The sequence below is a fragment of the Pogoniulus pusillus genome, chromosome 35 (genome assembly GCF_015220805.1).
Source record: "Pogoniulus pusillus isolate bPogPus1 chromosome 35, bPogPus1.pri, whole genome shotgun sequence".
In the NCBI taxonomy this organism is placed as follows: domain Eukaryota; kingdom Metazoa; phylum Chordata; class Aves; order Piciformes; family Lybiidae; genus Pogoniulus; species Pogoniulus pusillus.
This window is the reverse complement of record NC_087298.1, coordinates 3,804,418-3,825,460: the sequence shown is the minus strand read 5'-3', so window position 1 is coordinate 3,825,460 and position 21,043 is coordinate 3,804,418. Positions and strand designations below refer to the sequence as shown.

The following is a 21,043-nucleotide window of genomic DNA, read 5'->3' as shown; positions in this document are numbered from 1 at the left end:
GTTGGGAGACACCAGGCTAAGATGATCTTCCTGAGCTGTGGCTCATGGGAATTCAAACTTCTGCATTGTTTTGTTTCATTGCTTTGAGGTTTAATAATTGCAATACATCTCCATTTGTGTTTCTTCCTGTAGTAGAGGAACCTCTCCTTAGCAAACTTACTGTATCAAATGCTACCTCAGACAGAGTGTCACTCACCTGGGAAGCACAGGACAATGCCTTTGACCACTTTATTCTAGAAGTCAGAAACTCTGATTTCCCTTTGGACTCCCTGGTGCACACAGTGCCAGGAGCCTCCCGGCGCTATGTAGTCACCAACCTCGAAGGTGCCACTAATTACACTGTTCAACTCCGTGGTGTAATTGATGGGCAAGGTGGTCAGACCTTGACAGCACTGGCAACCACAGGTATTTCACTGTTTCACCTCGCAGGTTTGCTTGTTCTCTTTCTTTTGCTGTCTGACGAACTGCTCTAAAACGTGGCTCCAACTCATCATCCCTCCTTTGGGAAATGCTAGGGACATCACTGTGCTTGGAGGCTGAAATGTGCTGGCCTTGAGAAGACTTGTTAAAAAGAGAGATCTGAGAAGGGAAAAGGCTGAGAAAGTGCCCCCAGCATGAAGGGAGTCAGCAGAAACCCATGGTTTCCTTATATATACACTTGTCTGCAAGCTCTGTGTGTATATATAACTGACTTGCTCCAGATGGTTAATGTTCTTCACTCAGCATCTTTGCTCTTGATCTAGAATAAAGTTCTTGTTCATCCCATCCTCACTTGCTTTGTTGTGGGTGGGAAGCCTTCATGTCTTTATCAGCCTGGAGAGGCACCTGCATGAAATGTTGGTTCTTTGTTCTCAAAACCAGATGTCTTCTAAGATATTTGCATCTCTTATAGGAGTTTCATGCAGCATGCTAAATGACCAACCAAATCTGCATGGAGTGCTCTGGCCACCTTTGGCCGGTTCTGATGTTCTCCTCTTTTGTGTTCCCAGCAGAGAGCAGGGCTCAAAAGCCAAGTTCACCTTTTCTTGGTGGTCAGCCCATCACTGTCACTTGCATTGCTACCTTTGAGTCTCTTAAGACCTGTCTTGGCTCTTTGGATGCCAGAGCTTTTCCTGTGTGATTCCAGGATGGTGGGAGATCACCGAGACTTGCCTGAAGAGACCATTTCACATTATTCTGCATGTAGTGTTCTTGGGAGTCTGGGTGTCATGATGTGGATGTGACTGGCATGTTGAAGGAATGCTGCCATTTCAGGATGAGACTGGAAAGGGCTGGTTTGTCCTCTCTGACCTGCATGCGGGGCTGATGGCTCCATGCTCCGTTCCACTGGGTGCTCCACCCAAGCCTGATCGCTTTGTGGGTGTTTTCTCATCTGCTCTGTCTTTGGAAGTGCCGTGCTTACATGGGGACACCTTCACTGTCAGCCATGAAGGCATTGACAGTCACTGATCAACAGCATGACAGCAGCATGTGTCCTTAATTGGGGCCACTTGGACTCACCTCTTCCTAGACAGTTCCAAGGAAGGAGAAGGAGCTATCATTTAAAAGTCGTGCAGTGAGGGATGGGAGTAGAAGTTGGAACATCTTGCAGCAGTTCATCTTCTAGTTAAGATAAAGATTTCATCCTTCCACTGTTCTCTTTGTCAGTGAGATACCTCTGGCCTGCTTCTCTCCTAGCATGAAGCACTCACATGCTTATTTTCCTGTATCTCACTGGCTGCATTTCCCAAGGTGTTCTTGATTCATACTCAATTGGCAAGAGAATAAACAAAAACTAGACACAGGATTCTCTGACCACCTGGCTGCTGGGGCATGTTTGTGCTCTCTCTCTCTGCTGTGATCAATCTTTAATGATTTTATGATAAATGGAATAGCTTTAAAATGGGATGGGTAAGGAGCTCTCCCCTTAGTGCCATGGTCTAGTTGACTGGCTAGGGCTGGGGGATAGGTTGGACTGGATGATCTTGGAGGTCTCTTCCAACCTGGTTGATTCTATGATTCTGTGAAGGCCAAGATTCTCCCCTGGCCAGGGAGAGATGTGAGTTTGAATTTCCTCTAGCAGAAAAGTCTTTGCTTCTTAAGGAATTGTCTGGGCCACTAAGCAGCCAGAAAGGAGAGCAATAGCAGTATTGTGGCTTTTCTTTTTGTTCAGTCTGTTAGCTTTTCTCTGGTTGTGTCTAATCAGAGGATGAGGAACACCTTATTTGTGGAGTCCACAGAGGTTTTGGCTTGAGATTAGTGCTGAGACAATCACTATTAGGGTTGAATCCCCTCATTAAGCTCGGAGTCCAAATAAGAAAGTATTTACAACTCCAGGCAGCAAAACCACTAAACAGAAACTGAACTGAGTTTCTTAGTGATGTCTGTTTTGGACTCACCTAATTTCTGCCTGAATTCTACTTTACCTGCTTTGGAAATGCTGTGGGTTTGTATTCCCATCCAGTTTCCAGCATGGAGTTCCTTCAGTTTCTGTGGGTTTACCTCAGGACTGTAGGCTCAGAAGCACTTGGTGCTTCTGTAACCCAGGGCCCAGGAAAACTGAGTTGATGTAAGAAATCTGAATGAAAAGAGAAGTGAAAAGTCAGCACTAATTTCAGTGGCTTCTTTCCAAAACCTTACAAAATAGCTCTTGCAATGCTCCCTTTTTTTTTGTTTGTTTTGTTTTCTTCAACCTCTACAAACCAAGGCTAAAACCTTCAGCCTTGTCTTGGAGCCTCTATAATCCTCCACTGCTGCTTCCCCCACCCCACAGAGTGATGCTGTCTCTTCCCCTGTGTTCTGTTTGTCCTGAGCCACAGCTGGGCAGGCTCACACTCACAAACATTAACTCCTGACAGCTTCAACCTCTCCTGGACCACAAGAGCTGGGCCTTTTGCCAGCTTTGTCATCCACGTTAGAGATTCCACGCAGCACACGAGCCCCAGGAGCTTACAGTGTCGGGAGGCGCTCGCAGCGCTCACATCTCAGGCCTGCCAGCTCACACTGCCTCTGACATTAACACTAAGGGCACCACCAGTGCAGGTGTTCACACAGAGCCCCTCACTGCTTTTGGCGTGACAGGTACCTGCCTAAAGGTTTGGAATCAATTGATTGGCACAAATATATGTGCTGGGGTGGATGAAAAAGGGAAAAAACCCAAGCAAGCAGAACCAGCCTCTCTACAGCACTGAATATCTTGTCCAGCAGCAGTGGTTTGCTTTAGTGCAAGGATAGGTCAGGCATGTTGACCCTCATCATTTCGAGGAGGAGCTGTGGTTAAAGTGAGATAAGAGCCCCCTGGAGTCTTTCTCTCCGGTCTGTGTCCAGTTCTGGGCTCCTCAATTCAAGAGAGATGTTGAGGTGCTGGAAGGTGTCCAGAGAAGGGCAGCAAGGCTGGGGAGGGGCCTGGAGCAGAGCCCTGTGAGGAGAGGCTGAGGGAGCTGGGGGGGTGCAGCCTGCAGCAGAGGAGGCTCAGGGCAGAGCTCATTGCTGTCTGCAACTACCTGAAGGGAGGCTGTAGCCAGGTGGGGTTGGGCTCAGCTGCCAGGCAAGCAGCAACAGAAGGGGACACAGCCTGAAGTTGTGCTGGGGAAAGTATAGGCTGGATGTTAGGAGGAAGTTGTTGTCAGAGAGAGTGATTGGCATTGGAATGGGCTGCCCAGGGAGGTGGTGGAGTCGCTGTCCCTGGAGGTGTTCAAGAAAGGACTGGATGAGGCACTTAGTGCCATGGTCTAGTTGACTGGATAGGGCTGGGTGCTAGGTTGGACTGGATGATCTTGGAGGTCTCTTCCAACCTGGTTGATTCTATGATTCTAATAGTCTAACTCCTGAAGTTTGAGAGGGAAATTTGTCTCATACTCAAGCAGTTGTGTCTGAAGGATCCAGACCACCACCCCTGGAGATGTTTAAGAGGAGGCACTTAGTGCCATGGTTTAGTTAATTAGAAGGGTAGGGTGGACTCGATGATCTTAAAGGTCTTTTCCAACCTGGTTGATTCTGTGATTCAGAGAGGACTGGACTTTTTAGGCTCTCAAGGAGTGACAGGACTGGGGGGAATGGAGCAAAACTGGAGGTGGGGGAGATTCAGCCTGGATATGAGGAGGAAGTTGTTGAGCAGGAGAGTGGTGAGAGGCTGGAATGGGTTGCCCAGGGAGGTGGTTGAGGCCCCATGGCTGGAGGTGTTTGAGGCCAGGCTGGCTGAGGCTGTGTGCAGCCTGCTCTAGGGTAGGGTGTCCCTGGGCATGGCAGGGGGCTTGGATCTGGCTGCTCCTTGTGGTCCCTTCCAACCCTGACTGATTCTGTGATTGTAAATTTGAGCTGAATCTCTGGCACTTGGACATGTAACCATCCAAACAGAAGGGCTTCCAAATCATAAAACCTTAGGTGGGCATTTTTATGCCAAAAGAACATCAATTTCAGCAGTTGTGAAATGTCAAAACCCAACCCTAACCCCTTCCCCCCAGAAAGTTCTGTATTTAACCAGTTGGTATTTGCTGAAGTGGTTGGAATGTGTGGCTGGAAGATCAGATGAGTTAGCTTCTAAGCCAAAGAAGCAAAGTTTGTCAGAGAATTTAGAGCACTACTAGCAAAGACTGGGATCCAGGATCAAAGCCAGGGCTTAGCAGGGCCCTTCCTATTTGGCTGATCAGATTTTGAGTGAGCAAAAAATCCACTGAGAAACTTATCTTGTGTCAATTTGGCTTTTTGGTTTTCAGCAGCTTAGTAGGAAGGTTCTGAGTTCTTGATCCACAGCTTCTGAACTTTGACAAATGTCACACTGGTGTGAAATAAGGAAAACAAAGATTCCTCACTGGAATTTCTTGTCAGTTGTCACCATACCACACTAGCAGCTGCCTGGGAAAGGCCTTTGGACAGATTGTTGGTCTGTTCTGCAGCCATTAGCCCTTGCCCTTACCCAGTGTAAATTCTCATTATCTCCTCATCTAGTTGTCTGGATGGGGCTGGGTGCTAGGTTGGACTGGGTGATCTTGGAGGTCTCTTCCAACCTGGTTGATTCTGTGGTTCTATCCCCTGGAAAAAACAACCTTCCATGTAATTACTGCTTGCCCTGGCTATGACCCTGCCTGATCAGTGTCCTGCTTCTGGCAGCCCTCACATCTGGGACCCCTCCACCTCTGCAAAGAAAAGCTGGAGATATTCACGTGAAGTAGAGAGGTAAAGAAGCAAAACACAGGAGTTGTGGTTGCCAAAGCTGAGGCTAATCCATAAAACACTGATAATGGACATGAAGTGGAAGGAGATGCAAGCTTCCTGCAGAGCATTTCCAAAGCAGTTTTGGTTCTGCCTAGCAGTGTAACAGAAGAAATGTGCTTCCACCCTGAGCTCCAGAGGGATTTCAGTGGAGCCTGTGACACAAGGTGCTGAAACACCCTTGGTGCATATTGACCATCTAACTTCTGAAAGCTCCAGTGAAAACCCTGCTCTTGTGGTCCTGGCTTTGCACTCCTGTTCAATCCATATTTTTTTTTTTGGGGGGGGGAAAAAAAGTGCTTTTTGTTTGGTGGAATCTGTGACACTTCCTAATTTTCCATTGTTTTTTTCACTTCTATTTTTTTTTCTGTGTGTGTTTTTGCCCCTTCCCTTCTTTAGAGGCCATGCCCCCCCTGGAAAACCTAACTGTCTCTGATATTAACCCTTACGGGTTCACGGTGTCGTGGATGGCATCGGAGGATGCTTTTGACAGCTTTCTAGTAGTCGTGGTGGATTCTGGCAAGCTGCTGGACCCGCAGGAGTTCCTCCTTACGGGAGCCCAGCGCCAACTGAAGCTTAAAGGCCTCATTACTGGCATTGGCTATGAGGTTATGCTTTATGGTATTGCCAAGGGGCACCAAACAAAGCCCCTGAGCACTGTGGCTGTTACAGGTATTTTAATGCAAACGAACTGTTCTCTTCCACCCTTCCTCCCTTGCTTGTCTTCTCACCTGGAAGATGTCTCCTGCAGTCCATTCGCAAAGCAAACGTTGGCTTTTGCATCCTTGCCTGCATTGTGGCTACACATAACTCCTGGGGATTGACAGGTTCACCAGTGAAATCTTCTTCCTTTTAACTTGATGGTTCCCTTTTGTCATGATGAGGGATCCTGTAGAAGTGCATGAAGTGGGTTGAGGGGTGAAAGTTTCTGGTATGGTCATGCAGGTTCTTCTAACCAAAGCCTTTTCTCATGCAGCTGCATGTGGGAGCTGGTCTTGTTAACAGCTGCTGGGCACATCAGCATTCTCCAACTTGCCAGCTGTCAGGACCTTTAGGATTTCATACTTTCTTGCCCATGGGCTCCTTTCTTTCACTACCTGAGTGGGCTCCCCCCACAGACCATCACTGCCACCCTTAAAGTTGGCATCTCTCTCCAGAAAGCCTTCACTCATGTATCCAGCCTCATCCCAGCTGCTGTTTTCCAGCAGCAATGGAGCTTTCTTGCAGACTGGTTCTCTAGCCCTATAACCATCAAGTCTCAGCTGCGTGCTGCTGACTGTGCAGCAGTAAAGCTGAGGATTACCTCACTGGACTAAATAAATAGGGATGTCTTTGTGTGGCAGAAGGAAGTGCACTGGAGATGCTGTAAGATGTAACTGCTCCAGCAGCATTTCTCTAGGTAATGAAGCCTGACCATACTGAGCTAAAGATGTTTTGCAGGTAATGAATGACTTGCAGCTCCTGGGATCCTCTTGAATGGGTTCTTTTACTAAAGACAGTAGGCCTTGTGTTTGGATTTAAGTGTGCTGTTCAAGGAATATGAATTTTCATCACTCCCCTTTGCTGCTGAAGCAGCAAAGTAAAGGATTCATCTGATCTGAAGAATCAGATACCAGAAGTGCATGAAATAAGGGTTTTGCATGAAGAAAAAGACTCTTTGAAGTGGCCTCTATGTTGTCCTCCTGACAGAGAGAGACCTGACAGTATTAGAGGCATGCCTGGGGGTCTATAACAAGAGCTTGTTCTTCTCATCCGTAAGGGTTTCACATAGGTAGCGAGGGAGAAATGCGCATCAGACTGACTACTGGCATGTGTAACTTTGCATGTGCGAGGCAAATGGGGAATGTCTGTGCAGGGGATTTGCTATTCCAGAGTGCCATGGGCCTGCACACACTCACGTGGACCTCCCTCAGTATGTGGATAATGCTAATATTCTGAGTTTCTTCTTTGGTTTTTTTCCCCCCTCTCAGTAGCTGGCAGATTGTCTCCCTTTCTTTGACCCACGGTTGGATTCTCGCAGCATGCTGTATCCAGACCTGGGGCAGGTTCTCTGATGAGCTAATGAAATGATTTCTTTTCCTTGCTGCTGTCTTCTCCTTTTTTAGAAGCAGAACCCGAGGTCGACAACCTCCTGGTTTCAGATGCCACTCCCGATGGCTTCCGTCTCTCCTGGACTGCAGATGATGGGGTTTTCGACAGCTTTGTTCTAAAGATCAGGGACACCAAAAGGAAATCTGATCCATTGGAACTCATAGTGCCAGGCCATGAGCGCACCCAGGATATAACAGGGCTGAAGGAGGGCACAGAATATGAGATTGAGCTCTATGGAGTTAGCAGCGGACGGCGCTCCCAGCCCGTAAATGCAGTAGGCACCACAGGTATCGTCTTCGCAGCACCAAAGTCTAACGTGTTCGTGCCTCTTTCTTTCAGCATCTCTCCTTCTCGTAGCCAGCCTGGGCTGTTACCGAGCTGTTTGAACTGTCTCCTGCATGTCCCTTGTCAAAGTCACTGGTTCAGTGGGGTGTAGTTATTTATAATCAGCTACAACTATGGGTAGGAGACTGGAACACTGCCCGATGAGCAGAGGCTGAGAGACCTGGGGCTGCTTAGTCTGGAGAAGAGAAGACTGAGAGGGGATTTTGAATCAATGCTTATAAGTATCTGAGGGCTGAAGGTCAGGACAGGAGGACAGGGTCTGCTCACTTGCTCTCTGTGATAGGACAAGGAGCAGTGGATGTAAGCTGCAGTACAGGAGGTTCCACTTCTTGACTGTAAAGAGTAACTTCTTGACTGGAAGGGTCCCAGAGCACTGGCACAGGCTCCCCAGAGAGGTTGTGGAGCCTCCTTCTCTGGAGACTTTCAAGGCCTGTCTGGATGCGTTCCTCTGTGGTCTGTGCTGGATTGTGTGGTCCTGCTCTGGCAGAGGGATTGGACTGGATGATCTCTTTGGGTCCTTTCCAACCCCTGACATCCTGGGATCCTGTGATCTCAAGCTCCTGAGCTTCAATCGCTGTCAGTTTAATATGGTTTTATTTCATTACTTTCATGAACTGGAATTAGGCAGCAGAGCCCAGCAGCTAAAGCACTGCCTTTGAGAGGCAAGAAATACTGTCTCTGTGCCAGCCTGTTTCAGAGATTTCCTGGGACTAATACTTACCACCATTCCACAACAATTTACCTCCCTAGGAAACTACCAGAAGAGGGTACAGGAGAGACAGGGAGGGACTTTTGACAGTGGCTTGTAGTGATAGGATGACAGGGAATTGATTGAAGCTGGAAGAGGGGAGATTGAGACTGGAGATTGGGAGGAGATTGCTCAGTGAGAATGGTGAGACACTGGAACCTGTCTGTAGAAAATGTCTATAAATATGTACAAGTCTCTAAAGAAGAAAAAAGTCTATAAATAAGAAATATATGTCTAAATAAGGAAAAAAAAACCCTATAAATTAGGAAAAAATCTCCAAATAAGAAAAACTCTATGAATAAGAAAAATATCTATAAATAAGAGAAAAATCTATGAACAAGTCTATAAATAAGAAAAATGTCTATAAAAAGTCTATGAATAAGAAAAATATCTATAAATAAATCTATAAATAAGAAAAATATCCATTAAAAAGTCTATAAATAATAAAAAGTCTATAAATAAGTCTGAAAATAAGGAAAATGTCTATAAATAAGAAAAAAATCTATAAAGAAGTCGATAAATAAGAAAAAAACTATAAATAAGTCTATAAATAAGAAAAATTCATATAGATATGTCTATAAATAAGAAAAATATCTATAAGGCTGTAAATGACAAATACATCTATAAATAAGAAAAAATCTATAAATAAGTCTATAAATAAGAAAAAAAATCTATAAATAAGTCTATAAATAAGAAAAAAATCTATAAATAAGTCTATAAATAAGAAAAAAATCTATAAATATGTCTATAAATAAGAAAAATTCTATAAATAAGAAAAATATCTGAAAATAAGTCTGTAAAGAAGAAAAATATCTTTTGATAAGGCTGTAAACAAGAAATATATCTGTAATTAAGTCTATAAATAAGAATAAATCCTATAAATAAGTCTATAAATAAGGAAAAAATCTATAAATAAGAAAAAAATCTAGAAATAATTCTATAAATAAGAAAAATATCTAAAAAGAAATCTGTAAATAAGAAAAATATCTGAAAATAAGTCTGCAAATGAGAAAAATATCTACAAATAAGAAAAAAAATCTATTCCTACGTCTATAAATAGGATAAAATCTATAAATAAGCAAAAATTCTATAAATAAGCCTATATATGAAAAAAAATCCTATAAATAAGTCTATAAATAAGAAAAATACCTAAAAATAAGTCTGTAAAGAAGAAAAATATCTATAAATAAGAAAAAAAACTATAAATAAGTCTATATATAAGAAAAAAAATCCTATAAATAAGCCTATAAATAAGAAAAAAATCTATAAATAAGTCTATAAATAAGAAAAATATCTGTAAATAAATCTGTAAATAAGAAAAATATCTGAAAATAAGTCTGCAAATAAGAAAAATATTTACAAATAAGAAAAAAAATCTATTCCTACGTCTATAAATAGGATAAAATCTATAAATAAGCAAAAATTCTATAAATAAGCCTACATATGAGAAAAAAAATCCTATAAATAAGTCTATAAATAAGAAAAATACCTAAAAATAAGTCTGTAAAGAAGAAAAAAATCTATAAATGAGCAAAAATTCTATAAATAAGCCTATATATAAGAAAAAGATCCTATAAATAAGTCTATAAATAAGAAAAATACCTAAAAATAAGTCTGTAAAGAAGAAAAATATCTATAAATAAGAAAAAAATCTATAAATAAGTCTATAAATAAGATAAATTCTCATAAATAAGTCTGTAAATAAGAAAAATTCTCATAAATAAGTCTGTAAAGAAGAAAAATATCTCTAAATAAGCTTATAAATAAGAAAAAATGCTTTAAATAAGAAAAAAATCTCTAAGAAAAAAATTGACAAGATAAATTTCTCTAGCCAAGACCATTTCCATAAATGAGATAAAGCAGAAAATATCTGTAACAAAGAAAAGAAAAATCTATAACTAAGAAAAACTCCTTTAAATAAGCAAATTTCCATAAGTAAGAAACAATTCTATAAGTAAGAAACAATTCTATAAGTAAGAAACAATTCTATAAATAAGAAATAATTCTATAAATAAGAAACAATTCTATAAATAAGAAAAATGTCTATAAATACCAAAACTTCAAATCCATCTAATTGCAGGAGAAGGAGACTGGCAGGAAAGTTCAGTGTGTGAGGAGGCCTGCAGAAATGAAGGAGTCATTTGCTCAGCTGTACCCCAGACAGTGCACAGAAAAGGGGTAGCAATAACTCAGTACCGAACAGCTTCTGCTTTAGTAGCATGGCCTCATGAGTCACCTTAATGGCTCTGGTGCCACTTGTTAGCATGGAAGGGCACAGCTCCACTGACTGCCCTCACATCCCTTGAATAAACAGCAAGGGCATATATATACGCTCAGCCAGACATTTACATGAAACAGAACATGCATCCATCACAAGCCCCCATTCTCCAGGCTGATGGGGGTTGGCTCATTCCTGGAGAGAGGTATTTAAAGTCAGCTGCACTTGTTAGCAGAGTCTCCATTTTCCCTGCCTTCCAGGGTATTTCTGGTAAACCACCCAGAGTTATCATTTTCCTCATGGCCACATTCTCATTTGGTCCTTTCAAGGAGATTTAGCACATGTCACCTGCTGAAGCCAGTAGCCCAGAAGATGTTTGTCAGCTGCAAATAGCCCATGGATAATTGATAATGGAGCTGGAGCCACAAAACTCCAGCTGAATGATTTGGACTGCAGGTTACACTGCACTGGGGAGCAGGGCTGCCATTTGGACTGCAGGTTACACTGCACTGGGGAGCAGGGCTGCCAAGGCATTGAACTGATTTCTTTTTTAGGAGCTGATTATTACACAAACATATGTATATTTAGAGCATTTCCAGCCTGGTTGCAAAGACATTATTTCTATCCCTGAAGGGGTAGCTTAGACAGGCTTATTCTGGCCTGTGTACAAGTTACAAGTGAGCAAGGAATAAATTAGCTCCAGAGTCTTTAGCTTTAGTAGCAGAGATGCTAAAATAACAGTTGGAACAAAGCTAGGAAACAGAGCAGCAAGCCTAAAACAAACACTGCCATGGAAATGAAAACAGAAAAACAATCCAGACTGAAAATCCTTCTCTGTGCTTATCACTCACAGCTTCCTCCTTCTTCCCTACCTGGGCATGTACCCATCTGTAGGCAAATACAGTCTTCAGAGATGAGATCCTCAGCTGGTGTCATTGGAGCAGCTGAAGTAGTCTGGCTTGAACATTGCCCATATCTGGACAGACCCCATATCTGAGGGGTCTGTACAGCAAAGCACCCACCATGAGGAAGGAAGGAGAAGAAAGATTTTGCAGTCTTCATCTTTTGCTGCCTTGTCCTCCTCTGTTGTTTCCTTTCCTTCTTTCTCTTCTAAGAAGTCATCAGCAAGGCAGCTGATCTGGTGACAGCCATGGGCTGAGGATGTGGAAAGGATGAGTAGGGCAGGACTGGTATGTGCCATTTTCTCCAGTCTTACAGCTGACATCATGGCTGGAGAGTGAGGCCATCTCCCTTGCTTCCCTCACACCAGGAGTGTGGTGTGAAACTGCTGGGCATGGGAGATGACAATAAAGCCACATCATTAGGAAGGAATTCTTCATGGAAAGAGTGATTGCCCACTCTTGGAATTGGAATGGGCTGCCCAGGGAGTCACCATCCCTGGAGGTATTTAGCTGGATGAGGCACTTAGTGCCATGGGTTAGTTAATTAGAAGGGTTAGGTAATAGGTTGGACTCAATGATCCTAGAAGTCTTTTCCAGGTTGGTTAATTCTGTGATTCTCTGATCATCCAAAACAGCCATCACAAGTGCTACTCACATGTACAAGTGAACTGCAAAGCTTCCCCTCAGAACTGCTGCTGGTTTTTCTCTTTGAGGTGGTGGTACCCTACTCTTCCTCCCCTCTGCAGTTCTGTCACTTTACCCTCATCAGTTGTGCTGTGATAGGAAACACTCTCTATAAAATGCCCACAGGGCAAGGCAGCACCACAGAGGCCTGCAGAGTCTAGCCAGGCTGGCACAGGGGAGTCTGCCCACTGCTGCTCTGTCTTTTGGGAATTCACCTGTAGAATGTCTGTCAAGGTGCAGCCCTCAGCAGGGGACCACAGCATGGCTGTAGGCCACTTTATCTCCCTGATAGGAAGTGTGGTTCTCAGGCTGCTGCTTCTAATGGTGTTTTGCCATGCTGTGACAGCACTTTTTGTCCAGCTGGGAGGGTCACAAAACACTTCACATGCTCTTTGTCCATGATGAGTGCAGCCTGATGCTTGCTGTGGCTTAGGAAGCCAGTGAACATGCTCCTGTGATCTCTAGAAAGAACAGGTCTGAAAGAACAAGTTTTTGGCAAAAAAAATCCCCAAAGAGTAGCAGCTGCTCAGGTAGCTCAACCCCCATGGAGAGCTAAGGGGGGATGACACTGGAGGATACTGTTAATTACCTGTACCTGCCCAGCAGATCTTCTGAGGGCTTCCAGGAGTGACAGAACAGAACATGCTGGCCCTTTTTCATGCCTGCTTAGTTTTGGCTTTCAGGAAGCTTGAGGAGATGGTTTCATTTGCTGCTTTTTAATTGCCTTGTGCTCAAAGGTACCACTCACTCACATCTCTGGCATTCATTCCAGGACTGATGCTTGCTCTGATGCTCCATTGCATTTTTTTTTGCCAGGTTTGCTCCCAGGAAAGTAGCCACAGTTGGGGGACTTGGGGATATGAAATTCAAGTCAAGGCTCTTCTTACTACTCTTTGTTATGCAGTTCACATGGTACAACCAACCAAGCATGAAGCCCATGGATGTGTGCACAGCAGAGTCCAAGTGGGATGGGATGGGCACTTTATTTTCTGGGAGAGACTGGAATTGCCTATGTATATGAAAACCAAGTGCTGGTCCATCTGTTTGGTCTCCAGAAGCATCATCATTCACCACTCACAGTGTGAAACAAAATCAGTGTGATTTGCACTTCTCTTTCCTTCCCAGGTTTTCTGTGTTCTCTTGTTCCCTTCAGCCTGTACCTGTCAGTAGCACCTTCCTGTGCCACGTAGCTTTACTCTCTCCACCTTGCTCTCATTGTTCTCTTACATTCTCTTTCTTTTCTTCTTTCTTTGGCTTTTCCATGTGAGCAAACCCCACAAACACAACATGTCTAGTGAGCTCCAGAGGAGTAATTTATGTTTCTCTCGAGAGCTCAGTTGTTTTTCTTTCCTTGCCTTTTCACTTGATTTAGTGCTTTGCTGCTAGAGCTTTGGGGACACATGGAACAAACAGCCCTCTGACTTCTTTCATGCAGACACTTTCTTTCCAAGCTATTTCAAGCACAGTCACATATTTTTTCCTCCTCTTGCCCCCCTTCCCCTGCCCTTAGCCTGTCTCCATCCCTCTTGGTGTGGCTGTTTGGTATCTCTCCTCTTTGTGCTAATGGTCTGCTCTGTGTGGGCTGTTTATTTCTTCAACACATCAGAGCTGTTTTGGTTACAGTCAAGAAAGGAAAATGGAAGTGAGATGTTCAGTGTCAACTTCGAAGTGCTGTCTTTACCATGTCCTTCCAGAAAGCCCTTTCCATGTTTGTTTTGATCCATCTTAATCCTTAAACTGGAATGTTTCAGGTAGTTGTTGGTTTCCATCTTAAGACTGGGTCATTCTGGCAGACTATGTGTTTTGTTTGCACAACTTGATCTAAAGGGCAAATGTAGCATCCAGGTTTATAGAGGGAAATGGTGAGTGAAAAGAGCTGCAGTGGAACTGTCTCTTCCTTCCTCATGATGGTGGCCCATGGATGTGCTCAGATGTACCTAAGAAAAAAATCACAGTCTCAGATAGAGATTCCAAGAGGAAAATTTCATCACTTCTAGTTTGAAGCCAATAAAAGTCAATGCTTGAGCAGAGGGAGCCTCGATGAGCTTACAAACCTGAGTTGAGGTCTTTTTGTAGACATCCTATGGTAGAAACTTCCTGCTCAGGAAGAGAGGTCTCTCTACTACCAGGGGCTACCATTGCTGTGTGTCACACAGAGGGCTCTGATGCTCAGTGGAAACTCTTAAAAATCATCCAAATGAAATTGGGGTAGGAAGAATTATAAATAGAATGGGATCACTGTAAGTGTTCCTCCCTAGTGTAACACTGAAACCTCCGTTAGTTCTATGCTCATGCTGTGTACATATGTGTCTGGAGTATTTTAAAGCTATGCACTACTGCAATGTTGCTGAAAAAGGAAACTTTAAACCCAAGAGATTGCTGCTCCCAGTAGATAGTGAAACCAGTGACACTTGGTGCTGCCTGTCTTAACCATGTTTAGGGCAGAACACTGATAGCAGCAGCTCTTGGAATAGAGAGAGGAGACAAAGCAGCATTCCAGCAGTGGGAACTGATAAAACAAAGGATTTACCTCTTCTTTCTATGTGGTGTGTTTGTTCTCTCTTCTCCACTGACAGTTGTGGGGTCTCCCAAGGGAATTTCTTTCTCTGACATCACGGAGAACGCAGCTACGGTCAGCTGGACACCGCCTCGCAGCCGCGTGGAGAGCTACCGCATCTCCTACGTCCCCGTCACAGGAGGTAGGTAACCGGGAGGGAGGTGGTCAAGGATGAGCAGAAAGGGTGTGTTGTGGAATCATAGAATGGTTTAGGTTGGAAGGCATCTCCAAGATCATTTAGTTCCAACCCCCTGCCATAGGCAGGGACACCTCCCACCAGAACAGGTCGCTCAAGGTCTCATCCAGCCTGACCTTGAACACCTCCAGGGAGGGAGCAGCCACAACCTCCCTGGGCAACCTGTGCCAGTGTCTCACCACCCTCACTGCAAAGAACTTCTTCCTAACATCCAGTTTCAATCTCCCCTCTGCCAGTTTAAACTCCTTGTCCTGTCATTACAAGACCCTGTCAATAGTCCCTCCTCAGCCTTCTTGTAACCCCCTTCAGATACTAGAAGGCCACTCCAAGGTCTCCTGGAAGCCTTCTCTTCTCCAGCCTGCAGAGCCCCAACTCTCTCAGCCTGTCCTCAGAGCAGAGCTGCTGCAGCCCTCCGAGCATCTTGGTGGCCTCCTCTGGACTCACTCCAACAGTTGCATGTCCTTCTTGTGCTGGGGGCTCCAGAACTGCACCCAGTCCTTCTGATGTGCATCACTCAGGGCATCTCCCAGATGATCTTATCACAGACATCTTCCTTTGTCCAGACTGCTGACCAGGAATGTGGCTGTACTGTACGGTGCCAGAAGCCAAACTCTGTCTGGGCACAGTGTCCCATGTGCCATGGACAAGCCTTGTGGGGGAGCTCTGAGCTAAATGCTGGAGCAGTTGCACCCCTAATAGAGCCACGTTTACAAAGATCTCTGTTCCACATGAGCCTCCAAAGTAAGGATTTCTGTCAAGCCCTCTCCTTGTTTTGTGGATGCTTTATGAGCTAAGAATACTGAAGAGATGACTCTTGGAAACAATAATCACAATCCATGGTTGGAGTAGCTTTCCAAGGCAGTGATTTTTCTTAGCAGTCCCCAGTGCTGCTTCATTCCATCCATTGTATCTCCACTTCAGTCTTCAGCTTTTAAAAACTTCCTATATCTAAACAGATTTTTCAGCACTACCTGAGGGTTTCTCTGCAAGGAAACAGCTACTCAGCAAAGACTGCAGACATCAGGAGCATAAAAGATGTGCCATTGACTAAGAGAAGTGAAAATACAGGCCTCTAGACAATGCAGTGTGCAGCTTTAAGTAGATGGGGATCCTACAGAAAGTGGAACAATGCACAACACATAAAATTAAGCACTTCTCTAAGTGCTTTCCTGGAATAAACCCAGGACTTGGAACAAATGTGTCCTGAGTCCTCACCCACACGTGCAGGACCTCTTAATATCAACTGTATCGAAATAGTTCAGGAGGAACAAGGGATCTTCTCCAAAGAGTCCAAGGCAGGGCTGTGAGGATGATGAAGGAGCTGGAGCGCTGCCCTTTGAGGCGAGGCTGAGGGCCCTGGGGCTGTTTGGTCTGGTGAAGAGAAGACTTAGAGGGGATCTAATCAATGTCTACAAATATTTGAGGCCTGGGGGGGTCAAGAAGGAGGGGACAAACCCTTTTCAGTTGCATGCTGTGATAGAGCAAAGGGAAATGGGCATAAACTTGAGGCACAGGAGGTTCCAATGGACAAACCCTTCTCAGTTGCACCCTGTGAGACAGAGCAAAGGGAAATGGGCATAAACTTGAGGCACAGGAGGTTCCATGTGAACCTGAGGAAGATTTTTTTCCCTGTGAGGGTGACAGAGCACTGGAATAGGCTGCCCAAGGGGTTGCAGAGTCTCCCTGCTGAGGTATTCAAGAATGATCTGCATGTATTGCAATGTGATCTGCTCTGGGTGATCCTGCTCTGGCAGGGGGATTGGATCAGATGATCTTTCGAGGTCCATTCCAGCCTCTGACATTCTATGATTCTATGAAACTACAGCACAGGAAGTTCCACCTCAATGTCAGGAAGAACTTCTTTACTGTAAGGGTCACAGAGCACTGGAACAGGCTGCTCAGAGAGGTTGTGGAGTCTCCTTCTCTGGAGACGTTCAAGCACTGTCTGGATGCACTCTTTGTGTGACTTGCACTAGATTCTAATCCTGCTCTGCAGGGGGGGTTGGACTTGATGATCTCCTTGGATCCCTTCCAACCCCTAACATCCTCTGATCCTGTGAAAGAGAAACTTCCAGCCCTTACCAGATACAAAGCAGATCTAACCTGCAGATCCTGCTTTGCAGGTGTGCATGAACTGCTATGTAGGGGATCCTGTGTTTTCACCTTATATCTCATCTGTAAAATCATATTTTTCTGAACAGCAACATTAATTTTTTTCCTCCTCTTGGCACACCCCCAGCAATGAATACAACTAACTCACTGTCTTACATATAGATGTCACAGCAGCAATGTTTTTTCCCTGAGGTTGCCCCTTGGCATTGATGATTGTGACTAACTGGAGCAAATTCACCTCCTCCTGTACCTCCACGTTGGTCATAATGTCTTCAGCTTGGATCCTTCAAGTGTTTACTGGATTGTTGTGTCACTAATCCCTTGACATTTCGCTTCATCCTAGGTACTCCAAATGTTGTTACTGTTGATGGAAGCAAGACAAGGACCAAGTTGGTGAAATTAGTCCCTGGTGTAGACTACAATGTTAGTATCATCTCACTGAAAGGCTTTGAAGAAAGTGAGCCCATCTCTGGCACTCTGAAAACAGGTAAATAATGAGGGAACAGCAGGTTTTCAGGAGCACTGCCTGTGCTGGAGGAGAAACTCAGAAGCTGGAGCTGCAAACCCACTGAGATCCCACTTTTGCTACTGTAGGAAATCTTCTACCCACTCTGTGTCTCCATATAGCCTGCAGAAGAGGAGGCTCAGTGCAGACCTCATTGCTGTCTGCAGCTACCTGAAGGGAGGCTGTAGCCAGGTGGGGTTGGGCTCTGCTGCCAGGCACACAGCAACAGAAGAAGGGGATACAGCCTCAAGTTGTGCCAGGGGAGGTCTAGACTGGATGTTAGGAGGAAGTTCATCACAGAGAGGGTGATTGGCATTGGAATGGGCTGCCCAGGGAGGTGGTGGAGTCGCTGTCCCTGGGGGTGTTCAAGAGAAGACTGGATGAGGCACTTAGTGCCATGGTCTGGTTGATTGGGCAGGGCTGGGTGCTAGGTTGGACTGGCTGAGCTCAGAGGTCTCTTCCAACCTGCTTGATTCTATGCTATTCTATTTCAGATTAGTATAGAACTTGTAAATTTAGAGAAGAACTTTAGAGGTTGGAAAGAACCTCCAGAGATCATCCAGTCCAACTTCCCTGCCAAGGCAGCATCTCCTAGGGTAGTTCACACAGAAATGCAGGTTTTGAAAGCTTCTAGAGAAGAAGACTCCACAACCTCTCTGGGCAGCCTGCTCCAGGGCTCCCATTTGTAAGTGCTGAACCAACCTGGACTGAGAGAGAGCCAGTTCCTATGTTTACAGTCTTATTAGCATCAGCAAACCCCAGCAGTTTACTTAACACCACTTTGCACACACGGGAGTAAAGGGCCAGCTCAGCTGAGCAGTTCAGACCAGCTGCTGTTGTGGATTCCAACTCCACACCTCCCAGACTTTGTCCTAAGCAGGAAAACATTCCTCTCTCCTGGTTTTATTTCAGTACAGGTTTAAATACCCATGCAGGAAATGAGGTTCTGTCATGCTCCTGCAGTCACATTCCTGCCCTCACAGAATCACTGCATGGTGGGGATTGGAAGGGACCTCTGGAGAGCTTCTAGTCCAATCCCCCTCACCAAAGCAGAGTCTCTGGAGCAGGTGGTACAGGATAGCACACAGGCAGGTTTTGAACAGTGTCAGAGTGGAGACTCCACCACCTCTCTGGGCAGCTTCTTTCAGTGCTCCACCACCCTCAAAATAGAGAAGTTTCTCCTCGTGTTTAGATGGAATTTCCTATGTTCAAGTTTATAGCTTCCCTTTTTGGAGGAGCTAACAAATACTCAGAGAACTGAACTTAGAACCAAATTTATGAGTATTGGATAACCATATGGAATTTATAGCCCCTTACAGCTGTACTGGAGACATTTATCTGTCCCAGCTCAGGGAGAACATAAAACTGTGTGCAAAACAGAGTCCCAGGAGGGAGCAAGGCATGGTGTGTGGGGATTCTGGGTGGTTGGGTAGCTGTTTGGTTTATTTTTGTGGTGGCAGGTCACAGTGGCTGTCAGATGCCCTCACATTTGTTATTTTTCCCAGCTCTGTCTCCTGAATTTGCTCTCAAAAGCAGCCCAGATTTGAGGGTGTTGAGAGAAATACATCAGCTGTGACAGAGCTGTTAGGATTGATGGTATCAAGAGTGATGTGAGAACACAGTTAGTTGTGTCTGTTCCCAGTGTTTAATCTTTTCAGGCATTTACTTCACTTCCAGTGGAGACATCTGATGCCTCTTTATAGGCACTGACATCTGTCCTGCAGAGTTCCACTATTCCAAAGGGGATCATAAAAGCTGCATCAGGCAGCATTGTTTGCAGATTTTACACCATATATATACAACAGAGCATTGCACAGAGCCCAGAACATTTGTCACATCCTTTCAACCTGTTATTCTCTTTTCTTACAGCTCTGGACAGCCCATCAGGCCTGGTTGTGGTGAACATCACAGATTCTGAGGCTCTGGCAACCTGGCAGCCAGCAATTGCTGCTGTGGACAATTATGTTGTCTCCTATGCTTCTGAGGATGGTAAGAAGAATTAGTGATAGGTCAGGGAGCTGACAGTGTCACAGCTCCTGAGAGGTGCTCAGAAATGGGTGCAGCAGTGTGGCTGAGGGGAGTGGGGGAGCTGTTATTTGAAGGAGATGCCTCACTGGAAGCTGATTAAAATGATCATTTAACTTAAGCATTCCCAAACGTGACACAAGCAGAGACAGCTGAGATGCTTGAGGAGGTGCTGCCATAATTCCTGTGACCGCTAGAGAGTGGTAAGGCTCAGATAAAGGTCTCTGGTGGTGATTCAGCTTCAGGTGTGAGCAGAGAGCAGCTCTGGGCTTTTATTATCTTGTGCTACCTTCCAGAGAGTAAAAATATATCACCGAGTGGGGCAGGGAGTTGAGCACCTCATGGCATGTCTGAGCAATTCTGGGACCTGTTCTCTTCTGTGTTTTCTTAGAGCCAGAAGTTACTCAGATGGTATCAGGGAACACTGTGGAGTATGACCTGAAGGGACTGCAGCCTGCAACTGAGTACACACTGAGTGTCCACGCACTGAAGGACACCCAAAGGAGCGAGTCCCTCTCCACCCAATTTACTACAGGTGCTGTGTCTCACCTCCTGAGAGAGGAGTTGCCATCTCTTGTTATCCTACCAGGCTTACATTTCTCTACTAGCATAAAGTCAGCCAGCACATGGGGTTTGTTTTGCTAGAAACCTGAATTCTGCTATTTCACTATAAACCTGACTTCTGAGAGTATCTGCACCAAATCTTCTTCCCAGAGAGAGTGATTGGCATTGGAATGGGCTGCCCAGGGAGGTGGTGGAGGCACCGTCCCTGGAGGTGTTGAAGAAAAGCCTGGATGGAGGCACTTAGTGCCATGGTCTGGTTGAATGGCTAGGGCTGGGTGCTAGGTTGGACTGGATGATCTTGGAGGTCTCTTCCAACCTGGTTGATTCTATGATTCAAATGTTCTCTGTTGGGAAGTTGGTGTGGTGGACCCAGGAGGTGCTTTTCTGTCACCAGTTCTACAGATTCTCACAGAAAGCAGGAGCTCTTTTCTGGAGGCTGGCATTGGAATACCAATGCTGAAGTTGGTTTCATAGTTGTGGTTTGCCATCAGCATCAATGAAGTAAGCCATGGATGCTTCTCATTTTCCAGCCTGTCATTTGACTTGTCCCAAGGTGTTAGTTGGAGAACCAAGAACTGTACAAAATCAATGTTGTAATTACAGTGGAGATGAGAAGGTGTAGCCAGACTAAGGAGGAAAAGTTCTTCTATTCAAAAAAGACATCATTAGAACCAAAGTTTTTCTTCCTGGGAATATGTAGCTACCAGTCTGTCTTGTGTGAAGCAGTGAAAGGCACAATTGTGTTTGAAAAGATGCTGTGATGCAGCTGCTTATAAACCAAAGGGCCTGAAACAAGCCAGTATTTTAACTAGGATAAAAGAAATATCTGTGGTTTTAAACTTCCAGTGGGAAACTTAACCATTCAGGCTGAAATATTCCTTCATACAGATTTCTGCAGAGAACTTT

At 44.8% G+C, this 21,043-nt stretch overlaps 1 protein-coding gene across 5 annotated transcripts in view; it reads left to right on the top strand.

Moving 5' to 3' along the window:
- The window catches only part of TNC (tenascin C), an 89,844-nt gene that overhangs the window by 57,586 nt on the left and 11,215 nt on the right, over positions 1-21,043 (top strand). For 3 of the 5 annotated variants that reach the window (XM_064170839.1, XM_064170840.1, XM_064170837.1), the window contains 5 exons: positions 7,296-7,568; positions 14,755-14,877; positions 17,387-17,530; positions 19,418-19,537; positions 19,965-20,108. In XM_064170839.1, coding sequence (XP_064026909.1) covers positions 7,296-7,568; positions 14,755-14,877; positions 17,387-17,530; positions 19,418-19,537; positions 19,965-20,108 — 804 coding nt within the window. Of the gene's footprint in view, positions 1-132; positions 406-5,589; positions 5,863-7,295; positions 7,569-14,754; positions 14,878-17,386; positions 17,531-19,417; positions 19,538-19,964; positions 20,109-21,043 lie in introns of all 5 variants that reach the window. The other 2 variants (XM_064170842.1, XM_064170841.1) reach the window with 2 other exon arrangements.